General features: G+C 51.4%; 1 protein-coding gene across 14 annotated transcripts in view; it reads left to right on the top strand.

The window, feature by feature from the left end:
• The window catches only part of DTX2 (deltex E3 ubiquitin ligase 2), a 35,360-nt gene that overhangs the window by 192 nt on the left and 17,856 nt on the right, over positions 1–17,312 (top strand). For 2 of the 14 annotated variants that reach the window (XM_047779803.1, XM_047779794.1), the window contains exons 2-3: positions 12,824–13,179; positions 16,400–17,036. In XM_047779803.1, the coding sequence (XP_047635759.1) occupies positions 12,912–13,179; positions 16,400–17,036 (905 nt within the window). In that variant the 5' untranslated portion in view covers positions 12,824–12,911. Of the gene's footprint in view, positions 1–99; positions 207–241; positions 734–757; positions 1,251–1,773; positions 1,950–5,942; positions 6,809–10,364; positions 10,447–10,561; positions 10,688–10,741; positions 10,969–12,505; positions 12,688–12,823; positions 13,180–16,399; positions 17,037–17,312 lie in introns of those variants that run through there. The other 12 variants (XM_047779788.1, XM_047779802.1, XM_047779792.1 and 9 more) reach the window with 12 other exon arrangements.

The raw sequence follows: 17,312 nt of genomic DNA, 5'->3' as shown, positions 1-17,312 counted from the left end.
CGCGGGGCAGGAGCCGAACTGGGACCGGAAGGGGGCGGGCGTGGGTGTGAGGGAGGGCTGGGCCGGGCCGGAGACGAGCCCTGGGGTCGGGTCCGGGGGGGATTATGAGGGCTGGCCTTCGGGTGGAGGCCCCTGAGGCGAGAGCTGTGGGAACTGCGAGCCGCTGGGAGTTTAGGACCGGACCGTGTGGGAGAGTGAACGCCGAGGTGCAAGCCGCAGGGCTGGCAGGGGGAGGGGCGCAGACGCTGGGAGTTTGGGTCCGTCGGGAGGAGTGTAACCCTTCCCACAGGACCTGGAGGACGCGGTGGTGATATTGCCACCCGGTGTGTGGTTAGGGTGTGGGTTCCGCCGGCGTCTGCCTCCTGGTGGACGACTCACGGGAGTCGGAGACTATACTTGAGAGGAGTTTGCCTCCTAACTCTGCTTTCCTGTCGCAAGTAGGGTCCGTCTTCCAGGAAGTGCCTATCTCCTGGGACCCTGGGTCGCTTTTCAGGGGGAGGGCATAATGTATGCTGAGAAGAGAATTTAGAAGACTTTTTGCTGGAACTACCCTTTCTCAGACAGCTACAGTCCTGCGCGCTGTTTCCTCTTCTCTAAGTGCCAGTAGCGGTGGAAATAGTGTGTGCACCGACGCTTGACCTTAAGAAATTCAGAGTATTTCTGCTGCCAAGCTAGCCCCGCTCCAGCTCTAGAAGGCGGACTTTCAGGATCAGGCTTTACTTAAACTATCAGGGTAACTATAATTGGGCTTCTCGTTCGTTTGCTGTGTGACTTTGGCCAAACTTTTACCTTCTCTGGTGTGTTGATTTCTTGGATGCCTACATTGCAGACGGGCTTACAAAGTCCTTTCAGGCCTTTCTGTGGAAGGGCTTAGGAAATTTTTTTTTTTTTTTTTAAATCATCCCCTTGATTGTCGAGTGGGCAGAGGGAGACTACTGTACCTTCTGCTCTGCCCAGGCTGTTGGAAAATAAATCGGATAATTTCCAGTCCCCAGCCACAGCACACAGACCCAACATCTGTGCATTCGTTTTCCCTAACTGCTGTTTCTCAGTTTAAAACCTGATCATTTTCCTTGTTGGCAAAAGTGCCTTGGAATTTCTGTCGCTGAGTCAGCAAGCCTTTCAGATTTGCCCGGTTTTTGTTGTTTGTGTTTTAAATCAAGATGGGAACTCAGACAAGTCATTCCTCCTAAAGATCTGGTATCTCCATCAAGAAGGCACAGGTCGTGCCAGCTCTCCAGAGAGAAAAGGTGAGCGCCCCAAGGACTTCACATTGCTGACTTCCCAATCTGATTTTCATTAGAGAAAGTGGGGACTGGGGAGGGTGGCATTTGAGGTCCCCAGGATGAAAGTGAGCCCTGGGAGTTGATTGTCGATTGCTACCTGTCTCAAATAAATTCAGGTGGCTTCTCCTGTTTAACCCGTCTTAGAAGATGCTTTCTGCTTTCAGGCGTGCTTTATGGGATGAAGGACACAAGTCACGATTTTTGCATTTGAACTTTGTCTTTTTGTATTTCTTGTGTTGCATGCACCTTTAGCGGGTGCCTCCTTTGTGTCAGGCCCTGTGCTCAGTGCTGGGGGTACAGTGATGAACAAAAGCTGTGTCTTCCGGGAGCTCATTTTTTGATGGAAAAGATAAACAAACCATAAGTAGTGACAGGTGTTGTCAGTGTGATACATGTTGAGGAGTGAATGATCACAGGCCAGAGCACCGCCCCCCCCCCCCACTGTCACTTGCCCAGGAGGGGAGCACCAGAAGGCTTCCAGAAAATGATACTTCCAGACGAGTTGTGAAGAAGGAGTAGCACCCAGGAAGTTGGGGGTGAAGCCCGGCAGAGGTGTAAGCATGTGCAAAATCATAAAGACACCTGGCATGTCTGGGCCACTATAAGTAGCTCAGTGTGACTGGAGCAACAGCGAGTGGGTGTGGAGCAGAGAAGTCTGGAAAGGTAGGCAGATCGCTGAGTGTGGGGGCTTTTGTGGGCCATGCCAAAGCTCAGGGGAACAGAAAGACTATCAGAAGAATAGTCAGACTATTAGAATAGTCTAAAATAACGACATTCTATTTTATTTTATCTTGGCCATGCCCACGGCACACAGAAGTTCCCAGGCCTGGGATTGAACCCAAGCTGTAGCAGTGACAACACTGAATCCTTAGCCGCTAGGCCACCAGGGAACTCCCTGAAGGGCATTTTAAGTGAGCACCCTGGCTAGAAAGTGTGGAATGGATTAGATTGGATCATTGTCTTTGTGACCATTTCCTTACACCATTCCACCTTCTGGCAGAGGGGTGTAGACAGGTCCATTGCCCTCTGGCTGCCCCTGGTCTCATCAGAGATGGAATGGACACAGCTGCAGAAGACAGAATGCTTGGAAGTTGATAAGAGGGGGTTTTCTTTCAAGGGGGCGCATCATGGCATCCTGGGGGTGTTTAGAAGGGTCTTGAAAATGTGGGTCAGCTAAGGATGGGTGGCCAAGTGGGTGGGATTCTGGGTAGAGTTGAGGCACAGAGGTGGGGAGACTGGAGGTATATGGGGTAACAGGTCATCCTTGAAGCTCTTTGGGAGGGATGGGAGGGGGTGATGAGGAGGTGCTGGCCAATACCATTGACAGGGAGGGACCAGACTGTGACCGGCTTTTAGTGTCAACCCAAGGAATGTGAACAGCTTTCTAGAGTGCCCAGAGAGGTGTGGAAGAGAGAGGGTCAGAACTGTACTTTGGGAGCTCAACCTTGGACCTGTCCCTGAGGTGGGCTAGAAGGGGAGCCAGGGCTGGGAGAAGCCAGCTGGGAGAGAGTACTTAGCAAGGCGCAGGGCCTGAAGGTCCCAAGCAGATGCCTGCGGTGGGAGCTGTGGAGGTGAGGAGGGAGGTGAGAATAGGCTGGGCCGTGGGCGAGAAGGTGGAGGAAGAGCAAGAATCCCTGGTTTTTCTCTGGCTGCCTGGGGCAGAGTGGAGCCTGGGAGTCCAGGAGGAGGGCATGAGCAAGGAAGGGGAGTTTGGCTTCAGACCCGTGGGAGGTACCCAAGAGGCCAGCAGGATGGGGCCAAGGGCGAGGAAGAAGCGGCCCTCGTTCCTTCTGCGTGGGCCTGGAGGTGGATGCCAGGGCTTGTGCTTGGCATGCAGGTGCAGAGATGAGTTAAACAGTCGCTTCTGTGTGTTTGTTTTCATTTTTATCTCAGGTAAACAGAGAACTAGATTGATACACGCTGATCACTGTTCATGTAGGGCTGGAACATATTTCCTAAGTTCCTTTTTTTTTTTTTTAATTTTTCTTCCCCACTGTATAGCATGGGGACCAAGTTACACACCTAAGTTACTTTTTTTTTTGTCTTTTTGTCTTTTTGCCATTTCTTGGGCCGCTCCCGTGGCATACGGAGGTTCCCAGGCCAGGGGTCCAATTGGAGCTGTAGCTGCCAGCCTATGCCAGAGCCACAGCAACGCGGGACCCGAGCCGTATCTGCGACCTACACCACAGCTCACGGCAACGCCGGATCCTTAACCCACTGAGCAAGGGCAGGGGCCGAACCTGCAACCTCATGGTTCCTAGTTGGATTCGTTAACCACTGCGCCACGACGGGAACTCCCCCCTAAGTTACTTTTAACAACTGTCGTAAACGCTTGCATTTCAGCCATCCGCAACAAAAGCCAGGATCTTGGTACAAAATTCAACCATTTGATCTTTCTTCCCAGTCTCATCCTGAGATAACTATTATCCTCTCATTTTCATTTTTATGTAGGTTTATGGTATCTGTGTACTTCTAAGGAACGTAAAAACAATGGCTCCAACTTGTCCATGTTATTGCATGTCATGTGGTTCATTTGTTTGGAGTATGGAAGGATATTCCATGGTGTGAACAAGCCGCAGTTTATGCATCTGATCTTCCATTGATGGGCACCTGGTTGCTTCCAGGTTTTTGCTGTCACGAGTAGGCTGCGCGGAGCATTTCCATACATATTTCCTGGTGCCCACGTGCAACACACCCACTCTGGGGCGCGAGCTGAGAGGTGGTATTTTGCTGGGCCATAGAGTGAGTAAATGTTTACCTTCCATAGATATTGCCAGACTTTCTGAGGTGGGTGTGTGAGGTTTCTCTCCACCAGAGGCAGAGTATGGGCCCTGCACTTGCTCCACACTTGCTCTAGGCTGACTTTTTCTGTTTCTGCCAATGGAATGGCTGTAAAATGGCATTTTTGTGATCTTGAGTTCTATGTCCTTAAGCCCTGATGTCAGACATCTCTTCATAAGTTTGTGTTTCCTGTGAAATATTTGTTCACATCTTCTGCTGATTTTTTTCTGTGGGGTTCTTAGTGTTTTGGGGATTTTTTTTTAAAAAAACTTAATTTGTAGGAGTTTTTATATTCCTTTATTTTTAAAATTTTTGGTCATGCTGGCAGAATGTGGAAGTTGCCGGGTCAGAGATCAAACCCATGCCATGTCTGTAAAAAGAAACACAGTGGTGACAATGCCAGATCCTTAACCCACTGAGCCACATGGGAACTCCTATATATTGTTGATTTTAATTCTTTGTGCTTATTGTGAATATCTTTTTCAAGCTTGTAACTTTCCACTTTCTTTAAAGCATGTTTTATTCAGCAACCTTTTTTTTTTTCTGCTTTTTAAGGCCACACATGGGGCATGTGGATGTTCTTGGGCTGGGGTTGAAGCAGAACTATAACTGCCAGCCTATGCCCCAGCCGCAGCAACACCAGATGAGCCGAGTCTGTGACCTACAACAGCTCACAGCAATGCCAGATTCTTAACCCACTGAGCGAGGCCAGGGATCAAACCCATGTCCTCATGGATGCTAGTGAGGTTCATTACTGCTGAGCCACAGTGGGAACTCCTGAACAACTATTCTTAATTTTAACACAGTGAAATGTACCTTTTATTTATAGACAGTGTCTGTGTCTCATTTGAAAAAATCTTTTCCTGACCGTAATCTTTGCCTTTAAAGAGTCCTGTCCTAGTGGAGGGGACAAGTACATAAATTGTATTCAGATGTCTCATGGACATCTGAAGAGGCCACTTCTCCCTGCTAGGCAGGAGTGGGTGAAGGAAAGATTCCCCAGGGCAGAGAGTCTTGAGCTGGGCATTAAGCGGTGAGTAAGTGGACAGGTGGGATGGATACTCTCGGTGGGGAGTTGCCGATGGCTGGAGCAGAGGGCTTGAGGGACTCGGGCAGGGCATCTGAAGAAACATTTGGATGATCTGTGTGCAAGGGTTGATTGACGCCGTGGGAACAGATGAGGGTCACGGGAGTGGAGAGAGAGAGGCGAAGGAGAGCTGGGGCAGGGCCTGATTCCCTGGTGCAGCAAAAGGTGTGGCTCTGGGAGGCCGCTGGGCTTCCTTGGGGGCCCCGACCAGATGCTGTCTGCTGTGCTGCTGCACAGGTGTTGGGCAAAGACTGACATGTCTGCTGAGGGCAGGCATGTCCTCGGGGAAGCCAGCCAGAGGCACAAGTGCTCTCCCATGTTTTGATAGAGAAACAGGTTTAGAGAAGTTTTTCTCAATCTAGGACGGTGGGGGCACAGTGATAAATGCTGGGGAGGCAGTAGGGCAGGGGTTGGCAAGCCATGGCTTGGGGGCCCACAGACTGTTTTTGTTAATAAAGTTTTATTGGAACACAGCCACACTGGTTAGTTTACGTGTGGCCTGTGACTGTTTTCACACTACAGTGGCAGAGTTGTGTAGTTGCAACAGGCAGCCTATGTTCTGCAAAGCCTAAAATGTGTACCTTTTGGGCCTTTACAGGAAAAGTTCGCTGGCCCTGCCCTGGGAAGTCATGGTAACCGTGGTAACCTTGAGAGTATTTCCAGCCACCACAGTGGTGCAGCTAGTCCTTGCTGGATGGATAGTGAATCTGGGTCAGGCCTGCAATTGTGGCCAGCTTTTCTGGTTTTCAAGAAAAGCTGGAAATCTGGATTTTTTTTTTTTTTGATAGTGAATTTTCCAGTTTTTAAACATTGGCTCAGTTTGCAAAAATGAAAATATGTGTAAGCCAAGCAGACATATCTGGCAGGCCGATTCGTCCACATCAGCTTATCCCCCTGCAGACTGATCTGGGTGTGCTTATACCTGTGGATTCTAAGGCACTTCTCAGTTGTTTATATTTCACCTTGCTTTTCTCATGTGTAAAACAGAGATAACACCCTTTCCGCAGGTTTGTGAGGACTGAATGCCAACACTGTAAGATGCTTAGCACAGTGGCTGGTACATAGTAAACTTGGTTGGTTGGTGGTGTGATAACCGCCCCTGCCCGTGCCATGGCTCCCACCACTCCCCCATTCTGGCCCCAGGGTAGGTGTGGGAACCAGGGCTCTGCCCTCTGACCTCCTGTGGGCGGTTAGGTTGCTCCTGGCAAAGAAGGAGCGGCAGATTCTTGGTACTGGAGAAGGAGGAGGTTGCCCACAGGGGAACTGTAGGTTGCTGGGGCCTGCCCCCTGGCCACCGTGTGGTTTTCTGAGCCCCATTTGGAGGGCCCAAGGCAGGCACCAGCCAGAAGAGGAATTGTCTCTTTCCTTCCAGCAGCCTCGAGGGCAAGGGGCAAGTCGTGTGTGAGTTCCTTCCATCCCTCAGAAACCTGGTGAAATCTGGGTGGCACTGGCTTGAGCCGCCTCTTTTCTAGATGAAAGCCCCACCTCGCAGCACTCCCCTGTTGTGATAGCTTGGGCACCTGGGTGGTGTGTTCCATTTTCTTGGAACTCAGGGGTGGGGAGTGTGTTTCTTAGCAAAGGGGTGCTGTGGTACTTTGACAAGGCCTGTTGGTGAAACCCCCTGGAAGGGGAGCAGCCATTTAAAGTAGTGAAGGTGAGTTCCGGTGGTGCTGGTGGTTTGGTTTATATTTATGATCTTGAAAGTGGTGGGCATTTTTGTTTCCGATAACAGAAGTAATAACTTCCCACTTTAGAAAATGTGAAAAGTCCAGATACATAGGGAGGTTGAACCAAAGGTCTCCTATAGTTTCTCCACTCAAAGGCAGCCGTTGTTAGCAGTTTGATATGTTTCCACGGAGTTCTCTCTCTGCTTCTCTTTCACCCAGTTAAATTAGTGCTGTGGGGACTATCTTTATGTCAAAGGGTTTCTCTAATCCCCGTCAATAGGTTTCTTAATCACTGGGTCAAAGCAAGCAAACATTTTTAAACCTCTTGATACATTTTAACTGTTTTCTGGAAAAAGTTTATCCTTCCCAGCAGGATGACCCCTCTGTGTACTCCTGTCACACCGAGTTATTGAACTTAAGTTATTTTCACTGCTTTGATAGGCAAAAAAAAAAAAAAAAAAGGCACTCCACTGTTTTTTTTTTTAATTTGTGTTACAAACACGTCTCATAAAAGTAGAACATTTGTTTCTTTGATGTGTTTGTGCACAGGATCCGGCTTTGCCAGGTCTGTGGCAAGGCTTCCTGACAGTGGCCCCGTGGCCGGCCAGTGCCCCAGAACCAGTCTTTTGAAGGTTACAGGTTGTGCTCACCATGTTGGTGGGTGGGGTGCAGAGTTGCAGGTCCATGCTTCTCAGAAAGCGCCCGATAGAGAAAATAGGGCTGGGGAGCTCTCGCTGTGGCGCAACGGTATCATCAGTATCTTGGCAGGGCTGGGGCACATATTCGATCCCTGGCCTGGCACAGTGAGTTAAGGATCCAGTGTGGCCGCAGCTGCAGCTTAGGTCAAGACCGCAGCTCGGATCTGATCCCTCAGGAGCTCCATGTGCTGCGGGGCGGCCAAAAATGAGAGGAAAAAAAAATAGGGCAATAAGTCCGCCAGTCTCTCAATCCGTGCTCCTCAGGATGCCCCTGTCCTGCACGGCAGCTCCCGGGCCCCTTGGGAGTAGGAATGGAGACCAGCTCCTGAAGAGCACCCCAAGTTTCTGCGTTTTATGTATTGATGGGCATTGGGAAAAGGGTTCTGTTGCTTATAAAAGGCCTGAGCACTAAACCCAGGGAAGGGGAGGTGACTGTCCCAAGGTCACAGAGCACGTGGAGACTCAGTGGAGCATGTGCTGAGGGCAAGTCTCCTCCACTCCAGACCCCAGAGGGAGGACAGCCGTGCGGGAGGCCAGACCCAAGGGTGAAGTGCCCAGCTCGAGTCTGAGCCAGGCTGTTCCATCTTTCGGGTGGGCTTTGGAGTGGGGAAATGGCACAGTAACCGTCACGCAGTCTGGGCACCAGTTTAAAAACCCACGCTCCAGGCCTTCTTCCCGGAGGCCGCAACTGCAAAGTGATCCATTTGTGTGATTCCCCCACCTGGAGGCCCACAATTGGGCAAGATGGTTTCATACAGATTCCTGTGCCAGCTCAGATCTTGTTCTAAAGCTTTTCTAAATCCCCTGGGAATAGAATTTCGTTTTGGACACACATAACTCTTCTCCTTTGCTGGCAGACCAGCAGCATCCCCCTGTGCCTCGGAGCTGCAGGGCTGTGCATGGGGATTTGTGACTAAATCTGACCAGGGAAGGCAGGATGGTTTTTCTTGTGGTCAAAGTTGTTGATAATTTTTTTCTTTTTTTTTTTTAATAACTTTGGTCTGGTCATAAAAAGTAATATGATTGTCATGAAACATTTGCAAGTACAGAAAGAGGTAAAGAAACAATATGTCATAATTCCTTTACTCCTAGTAACATGTCAGAGTTGTTCCTTCTGGCCTTTTAAAAATTAGTTTTTAGGAGTTCCCTTGTGGTGCAGTGGGTTAAGGATCCAGCAGGTTAAGGATCCCGAGTTGTCACTGCAGCCACGTGGTTTGCTGCTGTGGTGCGAATTCAGTCTCTGGCCCAGGAAATCCCACATGCTACAAGCATGGCCTGAAAATAAAAATTGGAGTTCCTGCCATGGCACAATGGGTTGAGAATCCTACTGCAGCAGCTCAGGTTGCTGCAGAGGTACAGGTTGGATCCCCAGCCTGGTGCCTGGGTTAAAGTATCTGGCACTGCTGCAGCTATGGCTCAGAATCAGTCCCTGGCCCAGGAACTTCCATATGCTGTGAGTGTGGCTATAAAATTAAAAAATAAAAATTAAAAAATTAAAAGTTAGTTTATACAAGGTAGAAAGAACATGGGTTTCATGATATCACAGACCAGCCACCTGACCTTGGGTAAATTCTTAATTTCTTTTGGCCTCAGTTCCATCTGTAAAATGAGGATAATTTCTACCTTCAGGGACAGTTGGGGCTCAGTTGAAAGATGACAAGAGCACCAAGCAGAGTCCATGCCACATAGTAGGTCCCCAGAAAAGGGCACACCTGCCTGCCTGAGAACTTAGCATGTATAGTCACATCTCCTGTATTTTTACCTTTTTTAAGACTCATATTTGGCCATTAAGATGTACCATGATTTATTTAAGAATTCCCTGGAGTTCTCTGGTGGCCTAGTGGGTTAAGGATCTGGCATTGTCACCATGGTGGCTCAGGTCACTGCTATGGTGTAGGTTTGAGCCCTGGCCTGGGAACTTTGTGCCATGGGTATGGCCAAAAAAAAGAAAAAAAAGAATTTCTTTACTCCACTATTGAAAAGTGGAATAAATTTAGGTTGCCCCCAGATTGAGGCTTTTTTCCATGGCCAATTAGAATAATAATACTTTTCATAATTAAGAACACCATAAATAGCCCTATCATTAGGAGCTGAAACAAATTGGGTTTTTGAAGTGCAGCCTGGGGATGGCTGAGGCCGTAGCAGAGAATAAGTGCCTTGACGTGGCCGCTGCGTGTGTGTAATTGCTGTGCTCAAGTGGAACATCAGTGGGTGTTTCTGGGCATCGCCCCAAACGTGCCCCAGGCCTCTGGAGCAGAAGGTGCTCCCCCTTTTTTGTCCTGTGTGTTCCAGAGCCTCTGGGATTTGGAGGGCTGCAGCAGTCCCGGCTTTGGGTCGGCCCCAGCTCTGCCCTCAGGGAGTTCCTGTTCCAGTTTGGGGGTGGGGGGACAGACTCTGAAACCTTAAACGAGTGGCATATGCAGTGAGGACGCACAGGAGGATGGATCAGCTCCTCCTGGTGAGCATGTGGGTCAGAAAGCTCAGGAGCAGGTGCCGCGGCCGAGTCTGGCAAGACGGGTGTGTTTGCGGGGTGCAGGGGGGTACTTGGTAGAAAGGATGAGAGTTGAGACACATGCACCAGCAGGATCAGTGGCTAGGAGGTGGGTGATAGCTCCAAATGTTCTGGCACTTGCTAGAATTTGCTGTAAGTGGACGGGAGGTGGGGGCCTCTTGGTATTAGTGGGGGCCAGTGACTGGTCATGGAGGGGCCTATGCCATGTTTTTCTCATCCCTGGGTCTCCAGTACCCTGACAGGGCTTGGACCGTGGTGTGTGCCTGCGGGTGTGGAGGCTAAACATGTTCTTTCAAAGCTTTAGCTGAAGTTCTCAACCTGTGTATTTCTCAGACTCTCTGGCAGATTCTCCGAGTGGGTTCATCTGGGGCTGTGTGGACATGCTGGTACACGGGAGGCCCTTGCTGCCCGCGAGGTGAGCGATGCCTGCCAGGAGGTGCCGGGGGAAAGTCCGGGCTCGGGAGTAATTGGCCCCGAAACCAGTCCTGTGATTTGTACCTGGATGTGGTTACAGAGTCCTCTAATTGCAGGCACTGAGCTAATCAGCCAGCCAGCCAGCCATTGCGAGGGCATCCCGGGTCCAGTCCTCCAGGGTGGCGTGTGTGCTTGTTGGAGCGGCTCCAGCTCTGCCAGCCCCCGCCCCATGGTGTGCTCAGGTACGGTGGCTGACTCATCGCCTGCGGGTTCGGTGCCGCCCTGGGCTGCCACTCCTCACCCGGACTTGTGGGGTAGGGAAGTGCTGGGGCGGAGGTGAACAGGGAGGGGGGAAGCTGATTCCCGCCGTGTGCCTGGTGCTGTGCCGGCTGCTGGATCCACACCTCTCTGCCTGAATTCCCCAGAAGAGTGCTCAGAATAGAGGTTGATAGGTCCGTTTCCAAGTGAAATCCAGATTGGTGGGCTTGGGAACCTCATCAGATGCCACGGCGAGTAGAGTGGAGTAAGTACGGGGCGTGTGGACGCCAGAGCCCATGGCTCTTCCTTTTCACGTGCTGCTCCCGCTCTGCCTTCCCTGTGGGGTGGGTGGTCCTGGCCTTCTCACTGAAACCCTGCCAAGGTGCGGTCTCAGGGACAGCAGCGAAAGCCCAGGGTCCCAACCTCATTAGCAGTCATGGAAACAGGTCACGACAACTACCAGGGCCTGTTTCCTCATCTGCGAAGTGGGGACCAAATTCCATGTCTGTTCTTAAAGGGGCTCTGTGGGAATCGAAGCAGGTGATGTGACTGGGAACACGGTTGGCACCAGGGCCCTAGGTGGACGTATGCTCAGGGCCTGAGCTCCTCTCTCTTTGCCTCCTGCCACCCCCTGCCTAAATGGGACCCCAGGTAGAGCTCAAGCTGAGCTTTCCTGTCTAAGAGAATGGGCATCAGTGTGGGTCGATCTGGGTTTTCACTCTCTTGTCGCTTAGCAGTGTATGTGTGACCTTCCGTAAGACACCTTGACTTCTTTGATCCTTGGTTTCCTGTCCATCACTGCGAGATGGACCACTTTGTCAGACTGTTCATCTTCAGCCAGCCGAGTCCATTTGGTGTTTGTCCTTAATTTTGGTCTCATTCCTCCCGCACTCCAGGAGCTGGTGTGCTGGGGACGGCTGTGGTGTGGTGTGTCCGCAGACCCCCTTTCTCCCTCGTGTAGAATCATTGTCTCCTTCCGTTCACCTGTGCTCTGCACTAAGCTGTGTAGAACACATGCTTGTTGCAGGGCCTGTGCGGGGCTGCAATACAGCTGTGGACCAGGCCGACCCGCTGGGTGTCTGCTAGGGTTCTGCTCGGAACCATGGAGAAGTTCATGTGGCAGAAAGCTCCCTGAATGATGCACCCGGGCAGGCCTGACTGGGAGACGGCACTAACTCTGTGGACCTGACTGCTGGTCAGCGAGGCCTGACAGGGAGTGGGCTGCAGGGGGCCGGAGTGGGCGGGCTTCAGTGGCCATGGGACTTGTAATGTTTATCTGGGGTTCTCTCATCCATGGTGCCTCCCAGGGGGCTCTGGGGGGAGCTAGGACGCCCTGTGCCTTGAGTCTAAGCTCTGCCATTGACCCCTTGGCTGTCCTCGAGCCTCTGGTCCTTTCTGAGACGGGTTTTTTTTTTTTTTTTTTCCCCCACTTCCTAGCATAGCAGGTGTTAGTACATCTTGCAAACAAACCTGCTTTGGAAACTGTGAAGTCCTCACACAGGTGTAAGGGGGCATTGTGGCCTCAGGCCACGAAGGATTGGGGGTGACTCATGAAAATACATACAGGGAGTTCCTGTCGTGGCTCAGTGGTAACAAACCCGACCAGTATCCATGAGGATTCGGGTTCAATCCCTGGCCTTGTTCAGTGGGTTAAGGATCTGGCGTTGCCATGAGCCGTGGTGTATGTTACAGATGCAGCTCGGATCCAGCATTGCTGTGGCCATGGTATAGGCTGGTAGCTTCAACTCCTATTGGACCCCTAGCCTGGGAACCTCTATATGCCTCAGGTGTGGCCCTAAGAAGAAAAAACAAGACTATACACATAGTAGTTGGGCTAGAGGGAAATTTATTAGTGAAAGGATAGAAGCAAGGTTGACAGTTACCACCAAGAACTTCACCTGCTGTGTCTTCCTGGACATGTGTACAGGGAGAGAGCCTGCTTGCTTGACTCTGAATTCTTCCTGGCCGCCTGAGCAGAGACAAGGTTAGATAGTTGGTTCACAGTGTCCTCCAGGTATTAGGGAGAAAGTGTGGAAAAGCATGATTTTCTTCCTGCACGGAGGCTGACTTGGGCAGGGCCACCATGCATGTTGGTAACCACTTGTCTGTCTTGTTTACAGGTCTCCTGGAAGCATTGGCAATGAACTTGAGAATCCAGCCCAGAGTGGTCTGAAGCTGTCAGAGGAAGCAGAGGGAGTCCTGGGGAAGATGGCCATGGCCCCAAGCCCTTCCCTGGCTCAGGTGTACACCAGCCCCATGGCAGTGGCCGTGTGGGAATGGCAGGATGGGCTGGGCACCTGGCACCCTTACAGTGCTACTGTTTGCAGCTACATAGAGCAGCAGTTTGTCCAACAGAAGGGCCAGCGCTTTGGGCTGGGGAGCCTGGCCCACAGCATCCCCTTGGGCCAAGCTGACCCCTCGCTGGCCCCTTACATCATCGACCTCCCCAGCTGGACGCAGTTCCGCCAGGACACTGGTAAGACACTTTCTGCCTCTAGTATGTGTCTAAGTGCCTGCTTCAGACTGGGCATTGGGCTAGGTGTTGAGGTCACAGAGTTGATGCTGAGGGTCCTCCTGCCCCTGAAACAATCAGGAGGTGGCTGTTGTGAGTGATAGGTAACACAGGTGTGAGTTTACCTGCTTAGTGGTAGAGGGTGTCTTGTGGATGCAGTGCAGAGGGCCTCCCAGCCCCTTTCCCCCTTGTCTTCCAAACCAGAAATACATGCTTGCGTCGGCAGAGATGAGAGGGTCTGGCTGGTGGCAGGCAGGCCAGCCAGGATGGAGGTGGCACAGCATGCTAGTTAAGAGGGCCTGGCATTGAGTTCTGGCTTTTGTGTGATAGCTGGGTCACCTGGGCGGGTTACTTCACTTTCCTGTGCACCTGGGCGGGTTACTTCACTTTCTTGTTTCTTTTGTGTGTGGGTGTGTACGTGTGTTTTGTTTTGTTTTGCTTTGCTTTGCTTTTTTAGGGCTGCAGTCGCAGCATATGGAAGTTCCCAGGCTAGGGATCGAGTCAGAGCTGTAGCTGCCAGCCGACACCACAGCCGCAGCAACGCCGAATCCTTAACCCACTGAGTGAGGCCAGGGATCGAACCCACAACCTCATGGTTATTAGTCAGGTTCGTTAACCGCTGAGCCACAAAAGGAACTCCCTGTGTGTGTGTTTTGATCAGTATTACTGAGAATGGGGCTACCAGCTTCTTCCCAGGTCTGTCCCCTGTTGTCTGAATCAGTGGTTCTCAACTGGGGGTGATTTTGTCTTCTAGGACGTGGAACAGTGTCTGCAGACATTGTTGATTGTCAGGACTCTGGGGCGGGGCTACATTGTAGGCTGTCTAGCCGCATCCCTGGCCTTTGTAGGTACAGGACTGTAGGGAGAGGTTGATTTGAGGTTTGAGCTCAGGTGGCCTGGTCACCAGGAAGGGCTGGACAGACCAGGAGGGCAGCAGGTCTTACAGGGCTTTTCCATCCCTTGAAGGGACTTCAGCTTTTCTCCTGAAAGGAGGAGCCCTGAGAGGGTTTGGGCAGAGTGACGCCATCCAATTTGGGGTGTAAGTGTCTCTCTCTAGCTGTGGATGGAGGCAGGGCCGTGGTCGGGAGATGAGGTCCAGGGCAATTGCAGTGATCACCTTTTGGCAAGTGCTGTTGGAAGCGTGGCTCAAAGGGATTTTTTTCTTTCTCGCCTTAATCTTCCGCTTTGGTTTATTAATATAAGCTAACCACAGGTGTTTCCTAATAGTTGCTGCCTGAGAAGTCCAAGGGAATGGTACAGCCATGAAAGAGAACTGGGCAGCAGTTAATAATGAGTTTTACAAAGCTTTAGAGACTTAAGAAATACTTAGAGCATCATACAAGAAAATGGGAGAAGTTTTCAGTATGACTGTCAGCCTCACCTGAATGTACCTGCCTAGGAGACAGAGACGAGATGGGAAGGAATACACTGCAGTGTAAATTACCTGCTTTCCTCTGGGTGTGGCTGGACTATGGATGATTTGATTTTCTTCAGACATTTTGTTTTCAGTTTTTTAAATCAGGCTACATAGGTTTTATCATTAGGAATATATATATTTAATTATAGCTGACTTACAGCATTATGCCAGTTTTTCCTATACAGCAGAAGTGACTCAGTTATACATGTACAAACACACCACACATTCTTTTTTTTTGTCTTTTTTTGCCTAGAAAGGGCCACTCCCGTGGCATATGGACATTCCCAGGCTAGGGGTCCAGTTGGAGCCATAGCCACCGGCCTACGCCAGAGCCACAGCAACGCGGAATCCGAGCCACATCTGCCACCTACGCTACAGCTCACGGCAACACCGGATCCTTAACCCACTGAGCAAGGCCAGGGATCGAACCTTCAATCTCATGGTTCCTAGTCAGATTCGTTAACCACTGAGCCACGATGGGAACTCCTCCACACACATTCTCTTATATGTTATTTTCCATCATGGTCTATCCCAGGAGATTGGATATAGTTCCCTGTGCTCTACAGTAGGACCTTGTTGCTTATCCATTCTAAATGGACTCGTTTGGCTACTAACCCCAAACACCCAGTTCCTCCCACTCCCTCCTCCCCCCCTGTTGTCAGTCACAAATGTGTTCTGTATGTCTGGGAGTCTGTTTCTGTTTTGTAGATAGGTTCGTGTCTTTTTTCAGCCACACCCTTGGCATATGGAAGTTTCTGGGCCAGGGATCAAATCCAAGCCAGAGCTGTGACCTACACCACAGCTGCAGCAATGCCAGATACTTAACCCACTGTGCTAGGCAGGGATAGAACTAGCACCTCCATAGAGACAAGCTAGATCGTTAACCCGCTGCACCACAGTGGGAACTCCCGTGTGTGTGTCATATTTTAGTTTTCACGTCTGTGACCTACACCACAGCTCACGTCAATGCCGATCACTCACACACTGGGCAGGGCCAGGGATCGAACCCACATTCTCATGTAGACTAGTTGGATTTGTTTCCGCTGCACAACGACGGGAACTTCCCATGTGTCGTATTTTATTTTATTTATTTATTTAGTTGTTTGTCCTCTTAGGGCCGTTCTGGCAGCACATGGAGGTCCCCGGGCTAGGGGTCCAATTGGAGCTGTTGGTACCAGCCTACCCCAGATCTGATCCGTGTCTGCAACTTACACCACAGCTCATAGCAATGCTGGATCCTTAACCCACTGAGCAAGGCCAAGGATTGAACCCGCCACCTCATGGTTCCTAGTCGGATATGTTTCCGCTGCGCCACAACAGGAACTCTCCATGTGTCGTATTTTAGATTCCACATACAAGGGCTATCATATGGTGTTTGTCTTTCTCTTTCTGACTTACATCAGTTAGGGTGATAATCTCTAGCTGCTCATTAGGAATATTCTGTGAAGCCTCCTGGAGTCTGAGCCACAGCTGGTCTTTGACCTGCATCTCCAGCGTCCTCCAGTCCTGCCGAGAAGCGCTGGTCCCCCTCTGCCATCTTGATCCCTTTGGTCCACAGTTTCTTTGCATAGAGCTCTCTGCCTTTCACCCCAAATTTGGAGAAATGATCAATGCCAGCCTTTAAGTCAAACAGCAGCATGATATACACTGTGATCATGTTGTTTTATTTTGGTTGCAGGTAGAAAATAATTTTTAAACTCTCTTTGTTTCAGAGGTGGGGTTGTCTAGCAGATTAGCCATTTACATGTAATACTCCTTTTAAAACAGGCACCATGCGGGCTGTGCGGAGGCACCTGTTTCCGCAGCACTCAGCCCCAGGCCGGGGCATCGTCTGGGAGTGGCTGAGTGACGAAGGCTCCTGGACACCCTATGAAGCCAGCATCTGTGACTACCTGGAGCAGCAGGTGGCCAGGGGCAACCAGCTCGTGGACTTGGCTCCTCTGGGGTACAACTACACTGTCAACTATGCCACCCACACGCAGACCAACAAGACCTCCAGCTTCTGCCGGAGCGTGCGGCGCCAAGCAGGGCCCCCTTACCCAGTCACCACCATCATCGCTCCACCAGGCCACACAGGAGTGGCCTGCTCTTGCCATCAGTGCCTCAGCGGCGGGGGAACTGGCCCTGTGTCAGGCCGCTACCGCCACTCCATGACCAGCCTCCCCGCCTACCCTGTCCCCCAGCCCCCGCACAGGACTGCCGTTGTTTTGGGGGCCCACCAGGGCTTTGCTCCATACAACAAGCCCTCGCTCTCTGGGGCCAGGTCTGCGCCTAGGCTGAACACCACCAACCCCTGGGCTGGGGCACCGCCCTCCCTGGGGAACCAGCCCATCTACCGCTCCAGCCTGTCCCACCTGGGACCACAGCACCAGCCCCTGGGACCGTCCACGGCCGGCGGCGCCAGGTATCTTGGCTGCCCGTGCGCCTCATCCGCAGGCTGGGGGTTCTGCTCTTCTTTCGCTGGGAAGACTTCCCCAAATGCCTGACGACCTGACTCCTGCCGCTTTGGCTGTCCCTGCTGTGCCTTCTCCTTTGCATGAGTCACGTGGTGTCTGGGAGCCACAGCCGTCCACAGCCTTGTGTCCCACAGAGCCTCCCTGACCTCTGGCACTTGAGTGCTGGTGGTTGACACATGGACTAAAACCAGCAATCATTTCGTTAACTCGGGGGCTCTGGGCTC

Source organism: Phacochoerus africanus, chromosome 5 (assembly GCF_016906955.1).
Source record: "Phacochoerus africanus isolate WHEZ1 chromosome 5, ROS_Pafr_v1, whole genome shotgun sequence".
Classification (NCBI taxonomy): domain Eukaryota; kingdom Metazoa; phylum Chordata; class Mammalia; order Artiodactyla; family Suidae; genus Phacochoerus; species Phacochoerus africanus.
Note: the sequence above shows the minus strand (reverse complement) of the source record. Positions and strands in the feature narration are given on the sequence as shown.